We start from the raw sequence: 20709 nt of genomic DNA, 5'->3' as shown, positions 1-20709 counted from the left end.
CAAAGAGTTACACTTGTATTGTTTGTATTTGAAGTTAACCATTTGGCTTGACTTGTGGAAGACATCTAGTATATAATGGTCTGTTGACCTGCCAATCTGCCTATAGCTTTTCTGAAATGCCACCAAGATGTCAGTAGATGCACCTCATTCCCTTGTGAAGCTATCACATCTACATTTACAGAAAATGCGATTTGCATGGCGGGGAATCCAGTTTCAATGGTAAGTCGTTGTACAGGCACAACCAGAGGTCCTGTTGCACATATTGAGTATGAGGTGGAGCACAGCAGTCTGGTGCGGGGCGTTTTGAGCATCATATTGAGGCGTGATGTTTCCGTAGAACTTGTGTCTCATTAACCAGTCAGGAACTCAGCCTGTCCCCGTGACGTGTTGCGATGTTTTCAGCGGATGAAGTTCAAAACCAACATGTAGGAAAAAGCTGATCATTTCTGTTTGTGTTTCGCCTGAACATCTGAGCAGCAGATGGTGACAACACCTTTGTACAGCTCTTCAAAAAATGTAGTGATGAGGCTAGAAAGTTCTGACAGTACTTCCTCCCACATGCATCAGAAGTGTCAGGTAAATGAACACATTTTTAGACAAGCATTGAATAGCTAATTTGATGCGCATTAAAACAGAGGCAGCAGAAGCGATTCGCATTTGGTTTAAACACAACATTAAAGTACACCCTTTTGTTGCCGTGCCAGAGTCTATGTGACCCTAAAGTATGGTTCATTTGGTTGCTGAGATTGCTCCGGTGCCTATTTTGTGAACCAAATGCTTGGTCTGTTTGCAGAGGTGTGCAACTGCATTGTTCCCTGGTCTCGAAAATGGTGTGAAAGCAAAGGGTAACGAAGAATCCCACGACAGTAATTGTTAGTTTTATAGGTTCTGTAAATAAACAGACTTTAGTGAACAAATTCTACCATGACAAAAACTTCCTATTCAACAAAAAATAGATCTATCTGGTCTGTAGCTAAAGTTGAGTATCTGCTACAATTTTTTGCCCTGGATTTGGTCAACAGAACGCTAAAAGATTTGCAAATATACTGCATTTTTGACATTGCTAAGTCATTATTTTAGATTTGTTACCTGATGGTTTTAAAAGTCAGTTTTCTTCTCAAGCCATTCACCGCTTCCTATGGCCCTTTACTAACGCGTTCACTGATCATGACTTCTGTCAAACTACCAAATTGTCCATTATTGTGGGATACAATGGCGGTTCACAACACTGCAGTTGTTAGATTTCGGACCTCGGGACAAGAAAAACACAATGACATGCCCACTCACTCATATGCACATTTGTACACACAAAATACTTAGTACAGGCCTTATGGGACGACATTTGTGGTAATTCATTCAGAAGCCATTTTAACGCATTGTGCAGACCTAAGTGCCAATCTCCAATCTTCCCTTTTGGTGAGTTTCCATGATTTTATGTCCCATATAAAACTGTGCAGTTTGCTCGGCAATAGCCTATTTAAGTTACATTAGTGCTGAATATTCCCCAGTAAAGAAAATTAAGCCATGATACTGTGAGATCATCTCGGTTAGTTATCTTCTCCCTGCCGAGAAGCGTCAAGCTGACACCCTGCAGTGAGCAGAATGACTCTCATGGTTGGGAGGTCTCATGATGTGTCACTTGTCTGAAATCTCTCTGTCTTTCTTTTTTCCCTGTCTTCCTTTCTTTGTACACCCGATCCAAGTTATGTATATGTGTGAAGTTTCTTTAAATGTTTTTAATCAGGCAGCAAATAAGAGTCATTACAGAGTGTGTGTCAAACAATCAAAAGGCTATTTATTATTGTGGAGATAACCTTTGGAGTGGGTGTGACATGTATTGTTCTCAGTGTAGTTTTACTATTTGTTCTGAAATAGTTCAAAGAACACAGGATGAAAGGTAATCCAAGATGCAAAAGTTAAGCATTTTTCAGATTCCAAGAACATTCTTATAAAAATGTTATTTAAAATATCTACTGATCACAATGGGGCATTATTTTATAAGGTTTGAGCTACCTCATATAAAAAGCCTTTTTTAGCATTTTACTAAAACCAGGCACAAAAAATAAAGGTGTTTCTTTACCATAATATTGATTGACCCCTTTTCATGTGGAATAATCATGAATTCTTGAAAAGCATGTTTTCCTTATTTGTATACTTTGAATAGTGCCATGTCTTTTTAAAACTTTGTGGGATTGACGTCAGTATGTGGATTGCATCCCAAAAAAAAAGCCTAAGTTTTCTTGTGTTCTTTTTATTTTTTGTCTTAAAACGTTGCCCTCACCTTTAGTGTTTCAAGTCAATTGGCAATCTGGCTCCTGGGAACGATGGCCTTATTACATTGATCAGTGGGTATCCTGTTTAAATCATCAAGACCTGTGCCATTCAGCAACTTCAACTCATTATCAATTAAAGGTCCTAAATTAAATGAAGCGAGACCTACAGTAAGGCCGAATCCAAATTCTTCCTCTACTCCTATATGGCTTCTCCCTACCCCTTCACTAGTAGCGGCATTTGGAGGGGCAGGGTTGTCCGAAATAGTTTTTTTAAGGGCTAACCCCCGCAGCGGAGGGATGCCGAGCACTCCGCCGGGAGGATATTGCGCTGTGCCGCGGTGGAAAAGCACATTTCTTCACGTGGGTGTGCTCTGAAGCACAGAAGTTTACATTTAAATGTAAGTAATGGCTTTTTTTGTCTTAGCATTACCTTTTTTACTTAATAAAACCAAAGTTGATATGTATTTCTGAGTGCTAGCAGCTCCACGCTAACGTGGCTGACCGGTGTCTATTTATGACATCATCGAGTGGGAGTAACATCCGAATTCGAAAACACTATTTTTCCATTACTCTCTGTTCTGAGGGGCTAAATGTAGGGGTGGTAGGAAGCTGTGTAGGTAGGGGAAGAATTCAGCCTAATTCTTATTTCAAATCAAAGTTTGGAGTCTATAAAAAAGGTGGGTGCTCCCAAGTGTGTGACTTCACTAAATAACTGTGATATAGTGCTGGATGGGTTGATTGGCCACCCATCCAGCACTGTTAATGTTGAACAGCCTTTTTTATAGATTTGTAATCAAAATAATAAAACTGACATTTTTGTGCCCAGATAATCCATAGCAAACTGTACCCATTTTACAATCTCATATGGCTGCCAGGTCTCATATGGCTATGGAAAATGTTCTGCTCTGTATTGAGACAAGACAAAAGGGCTACCTGGATGTTTTGACTCTGTATGGTTCAACCGCACATGACTTTGGCTACTGTTTTTAAATGAACAAATTGTTAAGTTGTCTAGTAAACTCTAGATTTCAATCATTTAAAAAGCACACAAAAGTGCCAACATCAAAACAAACAGTAGGTGGAATTTGTCACATTTTTATGGGTGCACAGAAGTCTATATTTTTGTCAATTAGACAAAAATTAGCAAATAAAAATAATCAACGTTTTTTTTTAAACCAATAGCCTAATTCACTTACATTTTGGGTTTCAGACCAGGACCTTACAGACCTCTGGTTTGTAGAGTTTTTTTAATGTTTCTAAAAGTTTAATTTCTTTGTTTACACATGTTTCACTACCGTCAAGTTGAATGACAAAAAAATCTTTTTGCCAGTGAGTTAAAAATCAACTTAGTGGCAGCAAAAGGGAAAGGTCCAGTGGTTGCAAAACAAGGCAAAACCATGGACCCGATAGAACACCGTTGGGATGAATTGGAGCGGAGAGAGAGAGCCAGGCCTTTTCAGCCAACATCAGTGTTTGACCTCACCACTGCGCTTTTGGAATAATGGTTACAAATTCCTATAAACACACTCTTCAACTTTGTGGACAGCCATTCCAGAGGAGTCGAGGCTGTAATAGCTGCAAAAAGTGGACCGACATCATTTTGAACTCTATGGGTTTGGAATGGGATGGCACTTCAATTTATATTTGAAACAGGTAGGTGTATGAATACTGTTGGTAATATAGTGTAGATACCAGAAACTGTCCACTCTCTTCACTGGGTTCCAGCTGATAGTGATGGGTTGGCATGATTGATCCTGCTTTATACTGAACACCCCTATTAAAGTCCTACTCCAATCATTTTTGTTCTATTGTAAAAGCATTCCCAGTTGTCTTTTAACTATGATCGTGCCGTTTTTAGCCAAAACAAAAAAGTGCTGTTTTCTAGGGCATAGTTTCTGCAGAGCCTACCCCAATTTCCCATCATACTTTTGTTTACACTCTCTCCCACTACCTTACAGCCCCTGACAACCCCAAGCTAACAATACTGGTGAAACAAAAATGGCATGCAATTTTGGAGCTATCCAACCAGATGCCAGCTCGAACAAGGAAAACAAAGACATCCATGAATGTTGTCATCTATAAGTGGATGCATCAGAATGGAGCGGAGCAGGGAGCTTGTGGCCTGTCATAGTAAACTTCTATGTCACCCTTACAAGCTTTTTCCAACCACATGTTTGTGTCTGCTTCTGATTCTCAATGATGTGAATAAAGAAATACTCAGGTATGCAATTTTAAACTTAATTCTTTTACATATGTTGATCGTAAGAAAAATGCCACAAGAACATGAGCTTTTCATCTGACAGGGTCTTTAATTCCTTGGTTTCTCTGATGTTCAGGAGTAGATTGTTCACCTGGCACCAACTCTTCAGGTTTTGTCCCCCTCTAAGGTATAAACCCTCTCTTTATTGTTGGATATAAGGCCCAACACAGCAGTGTCATCGGCTGTGTCCAAATTCGAGGGCTGCGCTCCTTCTGGGCTGCATTTGTAGGCTATTTATGTCAGACGTAAGAGCTCTGTCTCCTCCTCTGGACACCAGCGGGAACTTTCTCCAGAGTTCTAACCACACTTCCTGAGTGCTGCACACCTGACTATCATTCATTCATCAACCACAGTCTACTTAAGCACTGCACTGAGCCATACTCAGTGCAAAGTATTGTTTGTGCCACTCTGCCTTCCTTACAGAGCGTTATATCTGGACCTGATCTTCTGTCTCCTCACCCTGTAACTGACTCTGTGCCAGCCGCCTGCCCTGACCCTTGCCTGGATTTTGACCTACCTGTCTCTCCTCTGATGATCACATGCCTGTTACCCACTGCTGCCTGGCTGACCCTGATTTAGCTTTGTAGACTTTTAGCTGAGCTAATAAACCTGCTGCATTTGGATCCAGCCATCAGCTTGTTCTTGTGACAGCTTGCGTCACAGCACTGCGACGAGTGCTGTTCGAATTCAACGCCTCCTTCAAATGCGGCCAATGAATACAGCATTCTCTTTCCTGATTTCAAGGATTGATCTGGTGTATCCTGCTGTCCATTTCCCGCAACGAAACCCAAAGATTTTCTGACAACAACGGCGGACTGTGAAGCGGAACCCGAAATTGAAAATAATTACACCTTTTTATAATTACACCTCCAAGATTAAAAGTTGGATCAAAAAAACCAGGACGAATTTGAGCTCAATGCCTGTTTCACTACTCCTCTCTGTTCTGGACTCACGGTTGCTAGACTACAGGACATTCACTGATGTAACAGCGGAAATTATCTAAAGGCTAGGCTCATCCAAATTTACAGCCATTAAAATCTGGCCTACCCGCTCGTCGAAGGCCGCAGTCATTGAAGGATGCGGCCATTGAAGGATGCAAGGAAACAAAGTGGAAGTTGGACACACCCATCAACAAAGCTGATGATAGTAATGGATTTGAAAGTGGCTGGGGGGTTTAGAACATAACCTTGAGGAGCTCCAAAACTGAGGGTGATGGATGATGATGTATACATATAGTAATTTTTCAACATTCAGCCTCAGATGATTCAGAAGATAAAATATTGCTATTTTGTATAATAAGCAATCATATTAGTCCCAGATGTAACAATTTCATAAACCCATCATCTGAGTTGAGCTTTTTAAAGTTCTGTAATTATTTTAATATCTATAATGACTTTTTTGTTCATCCCAAAAAGGATGGTTCATTGGGTGAAAATTTTCACACACAAAATGTATCCTGTCTATTCTGACCTTGTTGGCTTTCTGGTGTCCTTTAAAATTCACTGCAGCGCCCTGCAGTCTGTCTGCACTGCTGAGCTAATTGGCTTCAATTTAGTTGTGCTGTTAATGTTGCATTACTCATTCTACTTGAATTAACTTGCACAACTTTGCTTGTGAGCACTGGTCATTAAAAGTCAAATGAACCTTTAATTTAATACCATATTGTTCAGTAAATAAAATCATACTTTCAGCTTCAAAAGATACAAAATAGTGTGACTATTTTGCCATATGGCTTTTTCAGAGAAAGCAGCTTTTAAATAAATGAAAAATGTAAAAATTCCATGAACAATTTTTTTGGGAAAGACATGAAAGAGGGACACGTTATTGCAAGCCACTCAAGCAGACACAATTTAAGCCAACCTATTTGATAACAAGGACTAGTAAAGTTGAAATGGAAACAAAAGCAGCTTTAAAATGACCCAGAGTACTTTGTTTGAATGCTAAAAGCAAAAGACATTTTATATATGGAGTTAATTGTCTGCATGAGCAAGAATGACAGCGGTAATTTTAGTGTGCATTTCAGTTCACTGTGGTGTAATTTACTGGACTGCTCCATTTTCAAGTGAAGAGGCTGAGTAGATCACCAGCTGCTGTCTCAGAGGGAGATCTATTTGAATAAGAATGGTTCAGTATTTTTTCCCTTTAATTAGAATAAAGTCTTTTTTGACTTTGCAAAATTTGATCATTAAGTAGCTACTGCAATGGGATCAGAGTTTTAAGTTGACTTTTTAATAACGTTTTTTTTAAAGGCAGACTTTTTAAATAACCAATTAAAACAACTTTATAGTCTGTTCTAGGATTTAATCAACTGAATTTTGTATCACAAAAGTAAAAGAAAAATGTCATCTTAAAGTGGTCAAAACATAATAATCAATTTATCTTATTTAAAAACAAAACATGCACATAAAACCATGACTCTGCAGGTCAAGTGAATTTAGTTGATTCAATAAGAATTAAGGGTATTAATGTCTAAATTACATTACACATAGGCTATTGCATCACCTGCATTTCAATTTCCGAAAAACTGACTGGCTAATGTTCCTGATCCTCAATGAAATCTGGGAACCGTTCGTGTTTAGTCTGTTCCGCTAATTGGTACAGGCGCCCGAGGCGAGTTCACATCCAGCAAACAGAGGGCACCATCGCTTGCGGGCCTGCATATCCGTTTTGATAGTAGGAGACTGGAAAATGACATGCAAAATAATAATAACAATAATAATAATAATAATAATAATAATAATAAAATTAAGGTTAATAAAATAGTTCACTTACCTCTTGTTGCAGATTCAATGTGCTTAATCATACAAAATAACTTAAATTGATAATCGTATCTAACGAATTTTCTAAAATCTAAGTCAAGTATTTGAAATTATTGTTGATATATTTATTTTCTTTTTTTCTTTCTTTTTTTTTAATTTCATAACTGCACTGTAAAATGACAAAAAGGGATCATTCTTTTATGACAACATTGGACTTAATATCTCAGTGCACCAACAGTATTTTATTCCAATCATTCACGAGCGCGAATGGAGCAAGAAGAGTAATGAACAGCGCGCACACGCGCGCTCCCCCCTTCTAAGTCTAAATCCACAGCGAGGCTTTTCATCATCAAGGGGAAATGGGCGGACCATATATTAAAACATCCTCAATAATCTTAATTACTATATATATATGTATTTTTTTCAATTTATGTAAGATGTGTGTGGATGGTAATGCACAGTAAATCTTCGTTGCAGATGAACAGAAGACTTCCATGCAGTCAGTCGCCAGACAGACGCACAGCATTAAGCAAGGATTAGAAGTGGGGAATGCAGGGCGATTGTGCACCATATTGTAGCCTGCATCTGCCTTTAAATCCACGACAAATTAATGTGAGCACGTGGGAGTGGTAGCAAAATCAGCAACATTTTGATTTAATTAATGAAGAGGAAAGGAACATCTTTAATCTGTCAGTTAAAGTTTTGGAGGAGATAAAAAAAGACCCATTAAAAATAAAATAACAGCTTTGGGACAGTTTGGAGAAAAGAATATCACTCAGCGTGGTGTATGCATCATTTATTGACAGTTTTGATGTTAAATGTCTGCAGCTCACTTAGAGTTGTAGCTCTTAATTTATTATGGCTTGGCCTCTCTCTGCATCTCCATTTTCCCTTCCCTGCTTTGACCCTCGGAGGTCACACAAGCAATTCTTTTTTTAAACGCATGATTAATTTCTCAGTAGGGCGACCGACTTCTGCATTATGGAAAAGTGAGATGTGTTCCAATGGGGCTAATAGAGCTGTTGTATTCCAATGAGCCTTTTCCTGCTTCACATGGTTTAGTCATGCTCTGCCTTTGATAACATGTCAGAAACATCTCTCTCAGGGACGCACAGGAATTTATTTCATTATGCGCTTTTGAAAGCCTGCTTTATTATCGCCGTTTGTTGTTGGTCAATTGCCTTTTGGGGGGAATTTATGCGAACATGGCATCGCAATAAATATCCGGAAGCTAAGCAGGAGACATTGCAGAACCAATATATAAATATAGTAGTACACAAACACAAACATATGTGTGCTTTTTATTTTGCCATACTTAATATTTTTCATGTTTTGCTCCCTTAGTTCTATTGTGACGTCAACCCCCCCCCCCCCCCTCTCCTTGTCTCTTGTCCCACGGCAGAAGCGTTCCCGCGGTTCCCGTCCACGACACAAAGGCACGCGCGGTGACAACCTAAATAGGTTTGAGGAAGAGCAGATGGGGCTCACGCTCCCCTCTGTGACACGCGCGCAGATTTCCAGAGCCTAAAAGCAACCCTGTCATGTTCTTCGGGATGCTGGGAATAAATTACAAGCCACTTTGAACCTATAGACTAATTAATAATATTTATATTCTCATATTTTTTATTATCAAAAATACCTGCAGTCCTAAATGAATTTAAAACATGTTGAAAGTGTTTCAAACAAACATGCACATGCAGCCTTTTTTGGTTCTTATCTCCTTCAAAATTTGATGCTGATAATAAAAGTTAAAACTTATGTCTGTGTTTATATTATTTAATTATAAAACGGTTAAAAAATTAATTCATGTGCGTGTGTGCGTGTGTGCGTGTTTGTCCTTTTTAAATAGTACTTTTTTATTGAGCTGGTTGTCCATTTTTAAATCTCAGTATGCTCTTTATTGATGTAATTTCTATTTGAAATAGGATGCTCATTTGTTTAATTCTTTGTTTCCTTAGACAATCTGAATGTTTCCATATTGTTTTGAAATTGCAAACAAATTTTACAACAAAATTTTACCTTTTAAAAAAACGTATTAAACGCCATTTAAAATGTGCAGACTTTTGAATGGGCTCGACCATTTGTATCATTTCTTCCCCAGCTTTTAGAGATGGGAAGGAATTCCTCATCCCTTAAGACCTGTGAGAGTTTGGAGGGCCCTCTTACTGCCTTTTATAGAAGCGCACGGTAGCTGCGAGCTCCTCTTACCTTCAATTACAACAGATGATAGCCCATGGGCTACAGTGCGCTTCCTGCTGCCTTTTCTCCCTCGGGAACAACCTGCACATGTATATAGAGAGTCATATTTCCAAAAGCCTTCTTAGCGTTGAATGTGGGTATCAGCTGCTCTAGTCTGACAGACATATTCCTGATCCCAGACTGGCTGCCTGACTCTGTGCTGTCTCAGCTTTTATTTCTCCTTTCTGCCCATTTGAATCCGCACTGGGTCTGTGTAAAAAGCAACCTTTTTATAGTCTCTTGTGGTTGTGTCTTTCACACTTTAACAACAGTTTTTAGGTAATAGAAATGTTACTGCGGGAGGAGGGTTGCTAGTTTGGACTAGAATAACTTTGTGAGATTGTCAAATTAATTTGAAACAAAATTTACGAGGCTTTATTACAGAATTTGGCTACATATTACAGAATGAATTTCACTTCGGTTTCGTTCGGGCGCATGCGCTCCTCATACCCGTCCAGGCTTTCAGTTTGACTTCTGACAACATTTGAGCGACAGTTTGCGATGCGTCATTATTGCTGTTCAAAGCTGCGCGTGAAGGAGAGAAGAAAGAGCGTGTATGGAGCGCGTGACTGAAAGATAGGGCGCGTGCGTGCTGAAAAGGAGCTCGCGCCACATGCCAATCAAACTCAAGGCAGGTGCGCGGATGAGAAAGAGAGAGAGACACGGCGAGGGAGAGTGGGAGGGGGAAAGGGGCGGATTAGGACGGCGCGCGGTGTCTGTGAAGATAAAGCCGGCGGGAAGCACGCGCTGTATTCACATTTCACGCGCTCGCTCACTCCGGAGCTAAAGAATTAAAAACTCGCTTGCAGTTCACGAGTTTCTTGGATATTATTAGGTGTTCATCCATATAAGAAAACAATGATTTTTTTTAAAGAGTCTTCGAATCGGTTTGTTTTGTGACAGGACAAACGCTTTTTGGAGGCGTTGTGGAGTTACTCTGGAAATTGAAAGGTAAAGAAAATCTTAATTTAACTTAACCATTAAAGTTAGCTGAGATGTTGCCATTTATACCTGGAGGCCTGAGTGAAATGTTTTAACAGGCTTACCGATTACAAACTAATTAAAAAAAAACACGAAGCAAAGAATAGTAAACTGAGTAAGCTGTGTTTTTTGACAATGTGTTTTCCAATTATATTATTATTATTATTTTCGTCGTTATTTTCTATTGTTATTCTTTTTGTATTTTACTGATAATATGTAAATTGACCTAATAGAATGTTTCAGTTATTAGAAATGACCTAAAACAATAACGGGCACATTTTGTCTAAAATAAAAAAAAGTAGCGGTGCATTAATAAGAAAGTTTATTAAAATGTGGAAATTCAACATTAAGTCTAATGTAACACAGCCTGTTCTTTTTTAGAAACTGTGGCCTTATAAACTGACCCTCACTTAGTCAAACATCTTCTCATTTTTTAAGTGTATATAGAGAGTCTTTTGGTTTTTTATTTCTTCTTTTTATTATTATTTTGTAATCAGCTGCATTTTCAAACTACGATATTTTAGGAGTTTTTATTTTTATGGTACACAATAATTCTCCAACTAACTAACCCATTAATAGTTTAAATGTCTAATTTTTAAATGCATAAATAATAAATGCAATAATTTAAAAATAAGTTTTTATTTTGTAAAATTTAAAAAAAATGCGTCTTAATGTTAGTTTACTGCTTAGTTATAACATAAAACAGATAGGAACATGATCAAATATATTATAACATAAAAGCATTGCTTTATAATAAATCGTATTAAATTTATTCTTGAAAAAAATTTCACTTTAGCTGCAACTGTAATTTTCTATTTTAATTTGTGTTGTTGATAAATATTCTGTCATAACAAAATGAAAAAAAAAGATTTTTTATCTTAAACCTTTGATGTTGGACAAAAGCTCCCGCAATTTAAAGGCCTGTTATTTACATTTTTATCTATTTCTATTTCTTTAATCTAAAATCTATTTTGTAAATTTTGAATTTTGAAAACTATCAAATTTTCTTAAAACTTTTATTTGTGCTTAGATTATTGTAGACCTTTTTTAAATACATTTTCCTTGTCCATTTCATTATTTATTTGGGGCATTCGTATGGGGTTGAAAAATAGAAGTTGAAAACTGTAATTTGACTTAATATTAATATTATTAATATAACACATTAATATTTGACATTGTTTATAATATTAAAAATCAAAACAAATATTACATTAAAATGCCCTTTTCCTTGTTAATCTATTTTGCTGTATTTTCCTGTTAGTTTTTTTTGCTTTTTTATTTCAGTAGGAAGTATTTCCACAAACTTTATTTTAATGTGATAATTTCCCCTTTTAGCTTTTACATATTTTGCAAAAAAAAAATTTTGTTGTCAACAAAATGAAAAATCCCATTTTGTCTCCCCCCTCTCCTTCTTTTATCAGGTTGTTTTGAAACAATTCTTTGAAGAATGGACAAGACCCATCTTTCAAGCTCCACTGACATTATGATGACAAGCTCAACAGGCTCTTTTCAACAGGAGTCTCTCACTCCTCCCAGACCTACACACCTTCATTCTTCATCCTCTTCTTTATCTTCTCCCTCTCCATCCTCTTCCTCCTCACCCCTCAAACCCAACCAGGTCGGTCAGGTTATCCTCTACGGAGTTCCTATTGTGTCTCTTGTCATCGACAACATTGAGAGACTTTGTTTGGCTCAGATTTCAAACACACTGCTGAAAAACTACAGCTATAATGAGATTCACAACCGCCGTGTCGCACTAGGAATCACCTGTGTTCAGTGCACTCCAGTTCAGCTGGAAATCCTCAGAAGGGCTGGTGCCATGCCCATCTCATCACGCCGCTGTGGCATGATCACCAAGCGTGAAGCCGAGCGCCTGTGCAAGTCCTTCCTGGGAGAAAATGCGCCGCCAAAACTGCCTGACAACTTCGCTTTCGATGTAACACATGAGTGCGCCTGGGGTTGTCGTGGTAACTTTATACCAGCGCGCTACAACAGCTCAAGGGCCAAATGCATCAAGTGTTCCTTCTGCAACATGTACTTCTCCCCAAATAAGTTTATTTTTCATTCCCATCGCACACCAGACGCCAAGTACACCCAGCCTGATGCAGCTAACTTCAACTCCTGGCGACGACACCTCAAGCTGTCTGACAAACACCCACCTGATGAGTTGGTCTACGCGTGGGAAGATGTCAAAGCTATGTTCAACGGAGGCAGCAGAAAGAGAGCACTTCCCTCTTCGGCACATTGTTCGTCTATGGGCCCCTTAAAGTCTCTTCCAGGTTCGGTGGTCCCCCACATGATCGGAGCTGACCTTGGTGGTCAAAAGAGGGCTCGTTTTGAGGATGAAGATGATCTTGATGGAGACAGTCTGCCTCCCCGCAAGACACCACGCAGCTACCCTGTCATCCCTGTTCCAAGCAAAGGTTTTGGCATGTTGCAAAAGTTTCCTTCCACGTCCCTCTTCCCCTCCCCTTATCCCTTTCCTACGTTTGGTCTTTGTCAGCAAAAAAAAGAGGACAGTGATGTTGCTGCTGGGCAAAAAGGACCGGGGCTATCAGGACTTTTATGGCCTGGCCGCAAAGACACTTTTTATCCTCCTTTTTGCATGTTCTGGCCACCGAGAGCGGCAGGAGGAATCCCTGTTCCCACTTACCTCCAGCCTCAGCCCAGCACTCTCTCCTCCCTGACTGACAACCCATCTCTCAGACAGGCGTTTCTGGATCTGTCAGACCCGAGTGAACCTGGAGCTCTGAGCGGCAACGGAAATGGCGTGGGTGCAAACATGACGCCCAGCATCATGACTGCCAGATCTGGAATGTTTGACCCAGAGTGTTCAGCGGTTCCCCCTGAACTTCGGCCCGTCACATCAGAGGGATGGCTTAAGCTGTTGGACAACACAAGCTTCCAAACACGAAAGCCGAGCTATGGCTCCGCCTTCCGCCCTGTCATTAAAGATGCAGAGAGTATCGTTAAACTCCACAGCAACAGCGGAGGAGTCAGCGGGGCTGCAGATGAAGACTTTGGCGAGGTGGTTGCCGGTTCAGACCAACATCAACGACTGTCTCCAACCAGCAGCTGCAGCTATGGATCTGAAAGTGGAGGGGATGGAGAAGCGGAGGGAGCGGATAGTGAGGAAGAGGGGGAAGTGGATGTGGAATCATCGAAGCAGGAAGAGGAGGAAGAGGAAGAAGCGGCCTTCTCCAGAAGGACGCCACAGACTCAAACTAACATGTACCTCTCTGCGCTGAGTGAAAGTGCTGGAGAGGAAAGGGGAAAGGACAGAGGGAGTGGTGCGGTGTTTCCCGGGACCTCCCCTCAGTCCTCCTCAAACCCCGTCCTGCAGGACTCCCCGGGCCTACCTGCCTCTCCTCGGGCCAGCTTGCCTCTCTCCAGCTCGACCCCGCCTCACCGAGATGACACAGCTTACAAAAACGTAAATATCCCCAAAGGCCACTTTACCTAATTATTATTTAAATTGTGCAGCAGTCAGGCAGTGCTCTGATCTGCATAAGCAGATTGATGAGCTGGTTACTCCCTGTAGAAATGGAAACAGTCACCCTGCTCTGATCCCAGCTAATAGGCCCAGTCATGAATTGTTTAATGGCCACAATGTGTTTGTTCTCTCCCTGACACTCCCACCTGCGGGGGCAAGTCTATTCTTTAGCCTTTTGACTCCCACATTAGCCAGATCTGTGAGGGGAAGCCTCATGAGGGCCGCGTAATCGTTATTCTCACCTATGCTGTACACTACGCTCATTTAAAACAGCATCAAATTTACGTTCAAAACAATATTTTGAGAAACCTTTCGAGTCAAATGAGTTTAGAAAAATGTCGTTTGTTTACGTTTTTACCCAAAACAGAGTTAAAATTTCACCAAACCCTGTTTGTGTTTCAGGTTCAGAAAAACAGAGATGAAGGACTTCCTGCATATGCAACCAAAGACACTTCAACTACTTCAGGTGAGCATTAACTGCTCGTTTAGTTGATGTAGGAAAGCAGTTTTACTTCAAAACTTCTTAAAGTGTGTTCCATTAAACATGTTACAACTTTGATCTAGCTGCTAGATAATACAATAAAAGTTTCTCAGTCATATATCATCTCCAAAGAGTGTCCTTGTTTTTCTGTTTGAATAGATTGGTTGACGGTCCGTCTTAAACCCTAAACTCGTTTTATGTCTTGAAGCCTTTTTTTTTCGTACATTGTTTCATCAAATAGCATCACACACAATTCCAGCAAACTGTTACACGCTATGTGTTTCATCAGATGTTTGAGTCAGTTGCATTATAGCATTTTTGTTTCATTTATTGTCTGAGTGAGTAGTTTTATAGTGTCCCCGTGTCCCTGCAAGGCTCGCATCCCTGGGACGTTTCATTTGCTCCTCTCATCTCCCCGTCTGACCCTTTTGCTAAGAAAAACAAAACAAAAAAAAGCTTGCCAAACACACACGTACAACAGTCTCACAAATGCACGTGCACAAGGCAGACACACACAATGCATGCACTCAATTATCTCCATGTGTCCGGATAACCAGCTCAGCCAATGGGCCTTACTGAATCTCACCATCCAGTCTTTCTGTCACGTTTGCTTCCAGATGAAAACAAAGACCAGAGCAGTTTCTTTGTGCCCGAAAGTGAGACGGTGGCACCGGACTATTGGAGGGAGAGCTCAGGTACCATCTCGCATTCATATTTTGTGTCAGATTCAAACAACAAAATAACAAATAATGCTTCACTGGTCAAGGCAGATATATTTTGTTTTTACATTTTAAAAGCAAAGGAATCAATTGAAAAGTAAAAATACCTTTAAAAACAAAGCTGATCAAGTTGAATAATAAAATGTTTTTTCTTTCCATGCAAATTGCTTTCATTATACCCCCCTGAGTGAAGAAAAGCTCTTCAGTTTTTACCATTATAACCCCCAAATCTACCTGCGCTGCCTTCTCTATCCCATCATGTCCACTTCTCTCAAATGGCAAATTAAGGGATTCACATAAATACACACAGATATGAAACAGCAGCGGAAAGCTCCTTCTCTTTAGCAGAATTGTCACAGAGAATGTGAGTCTTAGGGGGGCCGTTATAGTTCAACAAGAAAACATCAGCTCAGAGATAAGCAGCACACCAGCAATCTCCATCCCAAAGCCGTATCTCTGCCAACGTAATTGTCTTTTCTCCCTTCTCAGCGCAAAAACACCCTTTCCTGTTTGAAAAGGATCACAGCTTATTGCCTTTTTATATGTGTCAGGAAGACATTAAAAGTGCTTTATGACATCTGTGCCAACATTTATATCTGCCCCCCCACATTCCCCCACACATAGACACTGTAATGATCCCCGCACATAATGTATAATGTATTTCAAAAAATTACACGAAACAAATTAAATGAAACCACCTTTCCCCTGATTGCCGAATGTCTCCCTGGGCGGTGGGAAGCTCTACGTGATTAGAAGGCCTGATTCTTGCGAGTCCCACCAGCCCCCCCTCTACTTCCTTTAAATTCTCTCTCTGTTTCTAGGGAGAAAAAATAATCTAATTTTCCATTTATGTAATGCAAACCGCCTTGGCTTTGACTATTCACGGTTAATTGACTGTCAAACGAGGTTGTTATCCTCAGGCACTGTCTGCAAATTTGCTTGTCAAATGAGACAGAGCGAGGAGAGGAAAGGATAGACGATAGGAGGAGAGAAAGGAGACCTCTGCCGTCTCGAAGTAACGGAGGGAAAAAAAGCAAGGGAAGGCTGGTTGGAGCCAGGACAAAAAATGACTGCAGGAGAGCATACATATTGAGGGGGCTGGATTGCTTCATTTAGGCCAGTAAATGCCTCATTGTCACATATCAGACAGCACTGCATTCCATCCACTACAGTGAGAAGGTTTTCCAGCTGCTTGATTTAAAATGAAATGTGATGGAGATGCTTGTTCCTGACATTCCAAACTTTTAATCATACCTTACTTGGACAAAAAGGTCTGACACAAGTTTCTAAATCTTTACACACCTCAAACTAGTCACTGATGAAATACAAGATTTATTTGCATGTTAAAAGAAGGTCTGTTGATGCAACAGGTGTCAGCATTTGTACCATCTTTTGTCAGCCCTTAATATGTCCAACTTTTGAATACTTTGCCCTTGTTGTGCTAGTCCTAAATGTTTTGCTTCCCTTTGTATTATCTGATCTGACAGCAAGAGGAGACTAAATATGATGAGCAGAAAGTAAATCTCCTGTTACAGATTTCGTTTCAACTTAGCTTGGCGCAAACTTAGACTGACACCAGGAGGCTAAAGAGGGAATTACAGCGAATCATTTTGCTAAGCATCAGAGGGAGACACAAAAAATATGAAATCATCAATATATGCAAGTGCTTTTGTAACTCAGGGCAATAAAACACATAAAAATTTACTAAACAAAGTACTACTTCAGTAAAGAGTTTTGGACATTTGTCTGAAATTTAAGAATCCTCTCTGCAAATGAAACACTCATTAGACAATGAAATCTAAGATTTTTGTTTACTTTGACATTTAAAAATATATTTAAGTTATTTAAATTTGGCAGGATATATTAATTTTAGTTAATTATAATTTGTATTTGTGGGCAAAAATTGGATTCCAAAAGATAGTAAAACTGTTTAACATGGACAAGTTTAATTCCTCTTTATAAATATTTTTTCTGGCGCTTCTTAAAGGAAAGATGTGTCCGTAAACTCACTTTGTCAGGGATCTTTGGTGCTGCATACCATTCTATTTGACTTGCATTTTAAGCATCAATTTGTACAAATCCTCTCTGAGCTCTTTGGGTTTTAACACTAAGAAATATTTTAAAAATATTGCAATGTAAAAAAACATGATTTTAATTTTAACTATTAGAATTAGAAGCTAATTATGACTTTTTTTTAGAGTTTTTTAGTTTCAATTATACATTTGATACTTTTGGACGCTCTTTCTGTTCTGAGGATCGCCTCTGTCTGTGCTTTCAGGTGATCAGTGCAGAGGTGCAGCTTCTCCTGTCTCTTTAAAGAAAGATGTGGAGAACATGGAGAAAGGTAAAGATTGATAAGCTGCTCCAGAAAATTCTGCCGTTATTTTTATCTGATAGCTGTTTGGAGATTTATCCTGAGAAGTTGTAACTTTAATGAGCAGATTCTTCATCGCATGTTGTCATTTTTCCTATTTTCTTTCTTTTTGAAAATAAACAGAAGAGCTTCAGAAGGTTTTGCTGGAGCAGATCGACTTCAGGAGAAGACTTGAGCAGGAATTTCACGCTCTAAAGGGGACCTCACCGTTTCCTGTTTTCCGTAAGTATTTGATCATTTTCTCACATTTTTTGGTTTTACGAATAAAGAGCTAGATTTATTAATACTTCTTTTCTGATTACCTTTAACACTTTTTTACCCTGTCTATCCTTTCCTTGTTTTTTTAACCTTTATCAATTATTACTTCAGTATTGTTTTCTATTTGTTGTAAATCTCTTAATTTGCTTGTAAAAATGCAAAATCATGTGTGGCTTTTGAACCCTTTTCAGATAGTTTTCAGGATCAGATGAAACGAGAGCTCGCCTACAAAGAGGAAATGGTGCAGCAATTACAGATGGTAAGATTACTATTAGTGCTATTCAATAAATAATGAACACTGATGGAAATTACAGTCAGACATAACATGTAAAACATCCTGTCATCGATAAGTGACCACAAAAGAAAGTTTATTTACCAGCTTTCAGAAACATTTATGAACGCTAAAACCATTTTTCTGTCTTATTTTGGAGAATATTAGAAAGAATTCTGCCTAAAACCAAAGTAATGTTATAGAGTTATTAAGAAGGAGTGAGATGGACTTTTATCTTGTTTCTAATTTGTCTATCAAAAGACAGAGGCAGCCATGTAGTTTGTCTTTCATGGGTGAGAAGTTCATCTGCAGCCATCTGAGTGTTTCTGTTGACATCAATCACTGGAGCAGCTGGCAGACAGCCTGACAGACGCTGTTTGTCTTTGCTTTTTGACACATGCAACTCGCTTGTACACACAAAGTGCATGTGCTCGCCGGAACATGCACACTCACACACGGCACACACCGCTTCTCTGAAACAAATGCCGACATTTGTAAGCACTTATGTCCTCACCAAAGTGCACACAAAGAAATTGATAAATGTGTCTAGATCTAGCATATGGATGTGACTGAGAGTAATGACATATTAATTTTGCTCAGATATTCAAATGAACTTCTGAAAAATGTTTAATTCATGTTGATGTGCTTTGTCAAAACTTTGTGCCTCTTGCTTAGATTCTCTAAATTTATCTTTTAGTTCTTATTGATGCTCTATGTGGTTTGTTTTTTAGGAGTTTAGAATGTATTTATTTATTATTATTATTATTTTTTTTCAGATTCCCTACGCAAACATCCTCAGAAAAGAAAAGATCAACTCCCATCTTAGCAAGTAACTAAAAGGTGACTCCATGTTAATTTTATTTTACAGCCCATTGCATGTTGGATCTGTTAGCATATGCATGTGTCTCATCAATAACTATAAAGCTGAATAACTCTATTACATTTTACAAATCCATGCGGTACGTTGGGTTAAATTTAGCTCAGCTGTAGGTTGAATCACAACAGGCTCTTTTTTGATGAAAAGAAAAAAAACTAACGTTTTTTTTTCCTTTGCATTTTCTTGTCTCTACAGGTCGAGTCCATGTCTTTGAAGAGAGAAGCTACCGTACTTGAATTTTTCAGGAAGAACTGCAGCAGTAAAAAAAAAAAAAAGACGCCAAGAGAAAGAAACATGATGGCATTATTTACATCCTAGAACAAAGAATACGTTGTGTTGAACATGTGTTCACCTGTTCAGGTGTACAAACTGCTCACAGCTCATTTAAATACCTTCATACCTCTACTAGCAAAGAGATAAATCAATGCTAAACTGATGCATTTTCCCATGCAGTATCTTTTTTTTTCTGTCTAAACTGACTCAACTGAAATAGAAAGATTGCATCAGGTGTAATAGAACTAATCCTGCTCTTACATCTGCACCCTGTTGTCAAAATCCCCGCTTCATCCATCCAGGACCAAAGGAAGCCAGTCCTCTGTCAGCCTCTGTGAACTTTAAAGATTGTTAAGGGCCAACCAGAAGGCAGCTACTGATGTCAGAAAGTAATAAGAAGTCATTCTTTTCTATTGTTCGCACTGACGTTGGCCTTCACACATGAACGTGGGCTTGCAGATGCACTGATGTCAACACACCGGCGCCCTGAAGACAAGCAACACTCGGTTTTTTAATCAACATTTGATCCCAAAGAGATTTTTTCCGGTATTGTGGAGTTGGGACGCTTCCCTGTTTACATAACTCATCACCACCAACTATTAATGTAACTTCTTACACAAAAACGATGACTGTTTAGCGTGGAAATAGAAGGTCAAGAACATAGCAAAGAGAGGAAAATGAAGTCTAAGCAGATAGTGGTGATGATCAAGACTGTAATGAGTAAGCCCTAAGGCTAATGGTGCATGGAGAACAATGCAAACGCAGTGTGGTTTCACAGAACAAAGAAACACTCACAGAGTGGCCACTCTCTCTTTTAAATGCAGACCTTACTGCAAGGGTTGGGGGGGGGGGTTGTACATGGAAAGAAATTAGCAGTTGACCTCAAACTGTATCAACCAGAGCAGCTGGACTTTTGTAAAGAAATTCACTGACACAACTTTTAATCCACCAAGAAGAAAAAAAAACTTTTGCAGCAAAAAAACAGCCCTCAGTGTTCACTGCGTGTAAAATGAAGGCTGCTGCTTACAGCTGCAAGGTGGTAAACGGGTGATCAAAGTGTTGCTTGCTTTCCAAAAGAGTGCATGGACATGGAGTACAAAAGACAGCAGTGTGTCAGTGTTGTGTATCTACATGTAAATAGACCCACTTGATTGTTAAACTCATACAAACCCTACAGCCACTCTCTCAACATGTGTTTGTTTATTGATTTGAGTATCAAACCCCTCAGACCCTGATTGTGAAAATAATATTTATTATAACAATTAAATAAAAAAAGGACTTATTGATGCCATGTATGTCACACAAATGACAACTTACCTTGTTTATAGAATGAATGAAGTTGTCCTTCAAGGTTACCCGTATGAACTGTTCATGCAGACGTATTTCAAAATGTTCTTGTAGTTTCTCTACTATTTATGTGAAAAATTAAATATATATACAAACAAAAATCGG

General features: G+C 39.1%; 1 protein-coding gene across 1 annotated transcript; it reads left to right on the top strand.

Annotated features, from left to right (window-relative positions):
* Positions 1-10233: 10233 nt before the first annotated feature.
* Positions 10234-20705, top strand: skor2 (SKI family transcriptional corepressor 2). The gene is made up of 9 exons (XM_011481952.4): positions 10234-10481; positions 11933-13944; positions 14407-14470; positions 15103-15180; positions 17483-17548; positions 17702-17800; positions 18028-18095; positions 18884-18947; positions 19180-20705. The coding sequence occupies exons 2-8, from the start codon at positions 11959-11961 to the stop codon at positions 18938-18940; spliced, it is 2418 nt and encodes an 805-aa protein (XP_011480254.1). The 5' UTR covers positions 10234-10481; positions 11933-11958; the 3' UTR covers positions 18941-18947; positions 19180-20705.
* The last annotated feature ends 4 nt before the right edge of the window (positions 20706-20709 follow it).

This window comes from Oryzias latipes, chromosome 12 (genome assembly GCF_053564925.1).
Source record: "Oryzias latipes strain Hd-rR chromosome 12, Olatipes_Hd-rR_3.1".
Classification (NCBI taxonomy): domain Eukaryota; kingdom Metazoa; phylum Chordata; class Actinopteri; order Beloniformes; family Adrianichthyidae; genus Oryzias; species Oryzias latipes.
Note: the sequence above shows the minus strand (reverse complement) of the source record. Positions and strands in the feature narration are given on the sequence as shown.

Excerpts from the sequence above, each read along its gene's own strand:
- skor2 (XM_011481952.4), top strand. The coding sequence starts at position 11,959 with ATGGACAAGACCCATCTTTCAAGCTCCACTGACATTATGATGACAAGC. Across the intron at positions 15,181-17,482 it reads CTATTGGAGGGAGAGCTCAG|GTGATCAGTGCAGAGGTGCA; the intron begins GTACCATCTCGC and ends CTGTGCTTTCAG. Across the intron at positions 17,549-17,701 it reads TGTGGAGAACATGGAGAAAG|AAGAGCTTCAGAAGGTTTTG; the intron begins GTAAAGATTGAT and ends GAAAATAAACAG.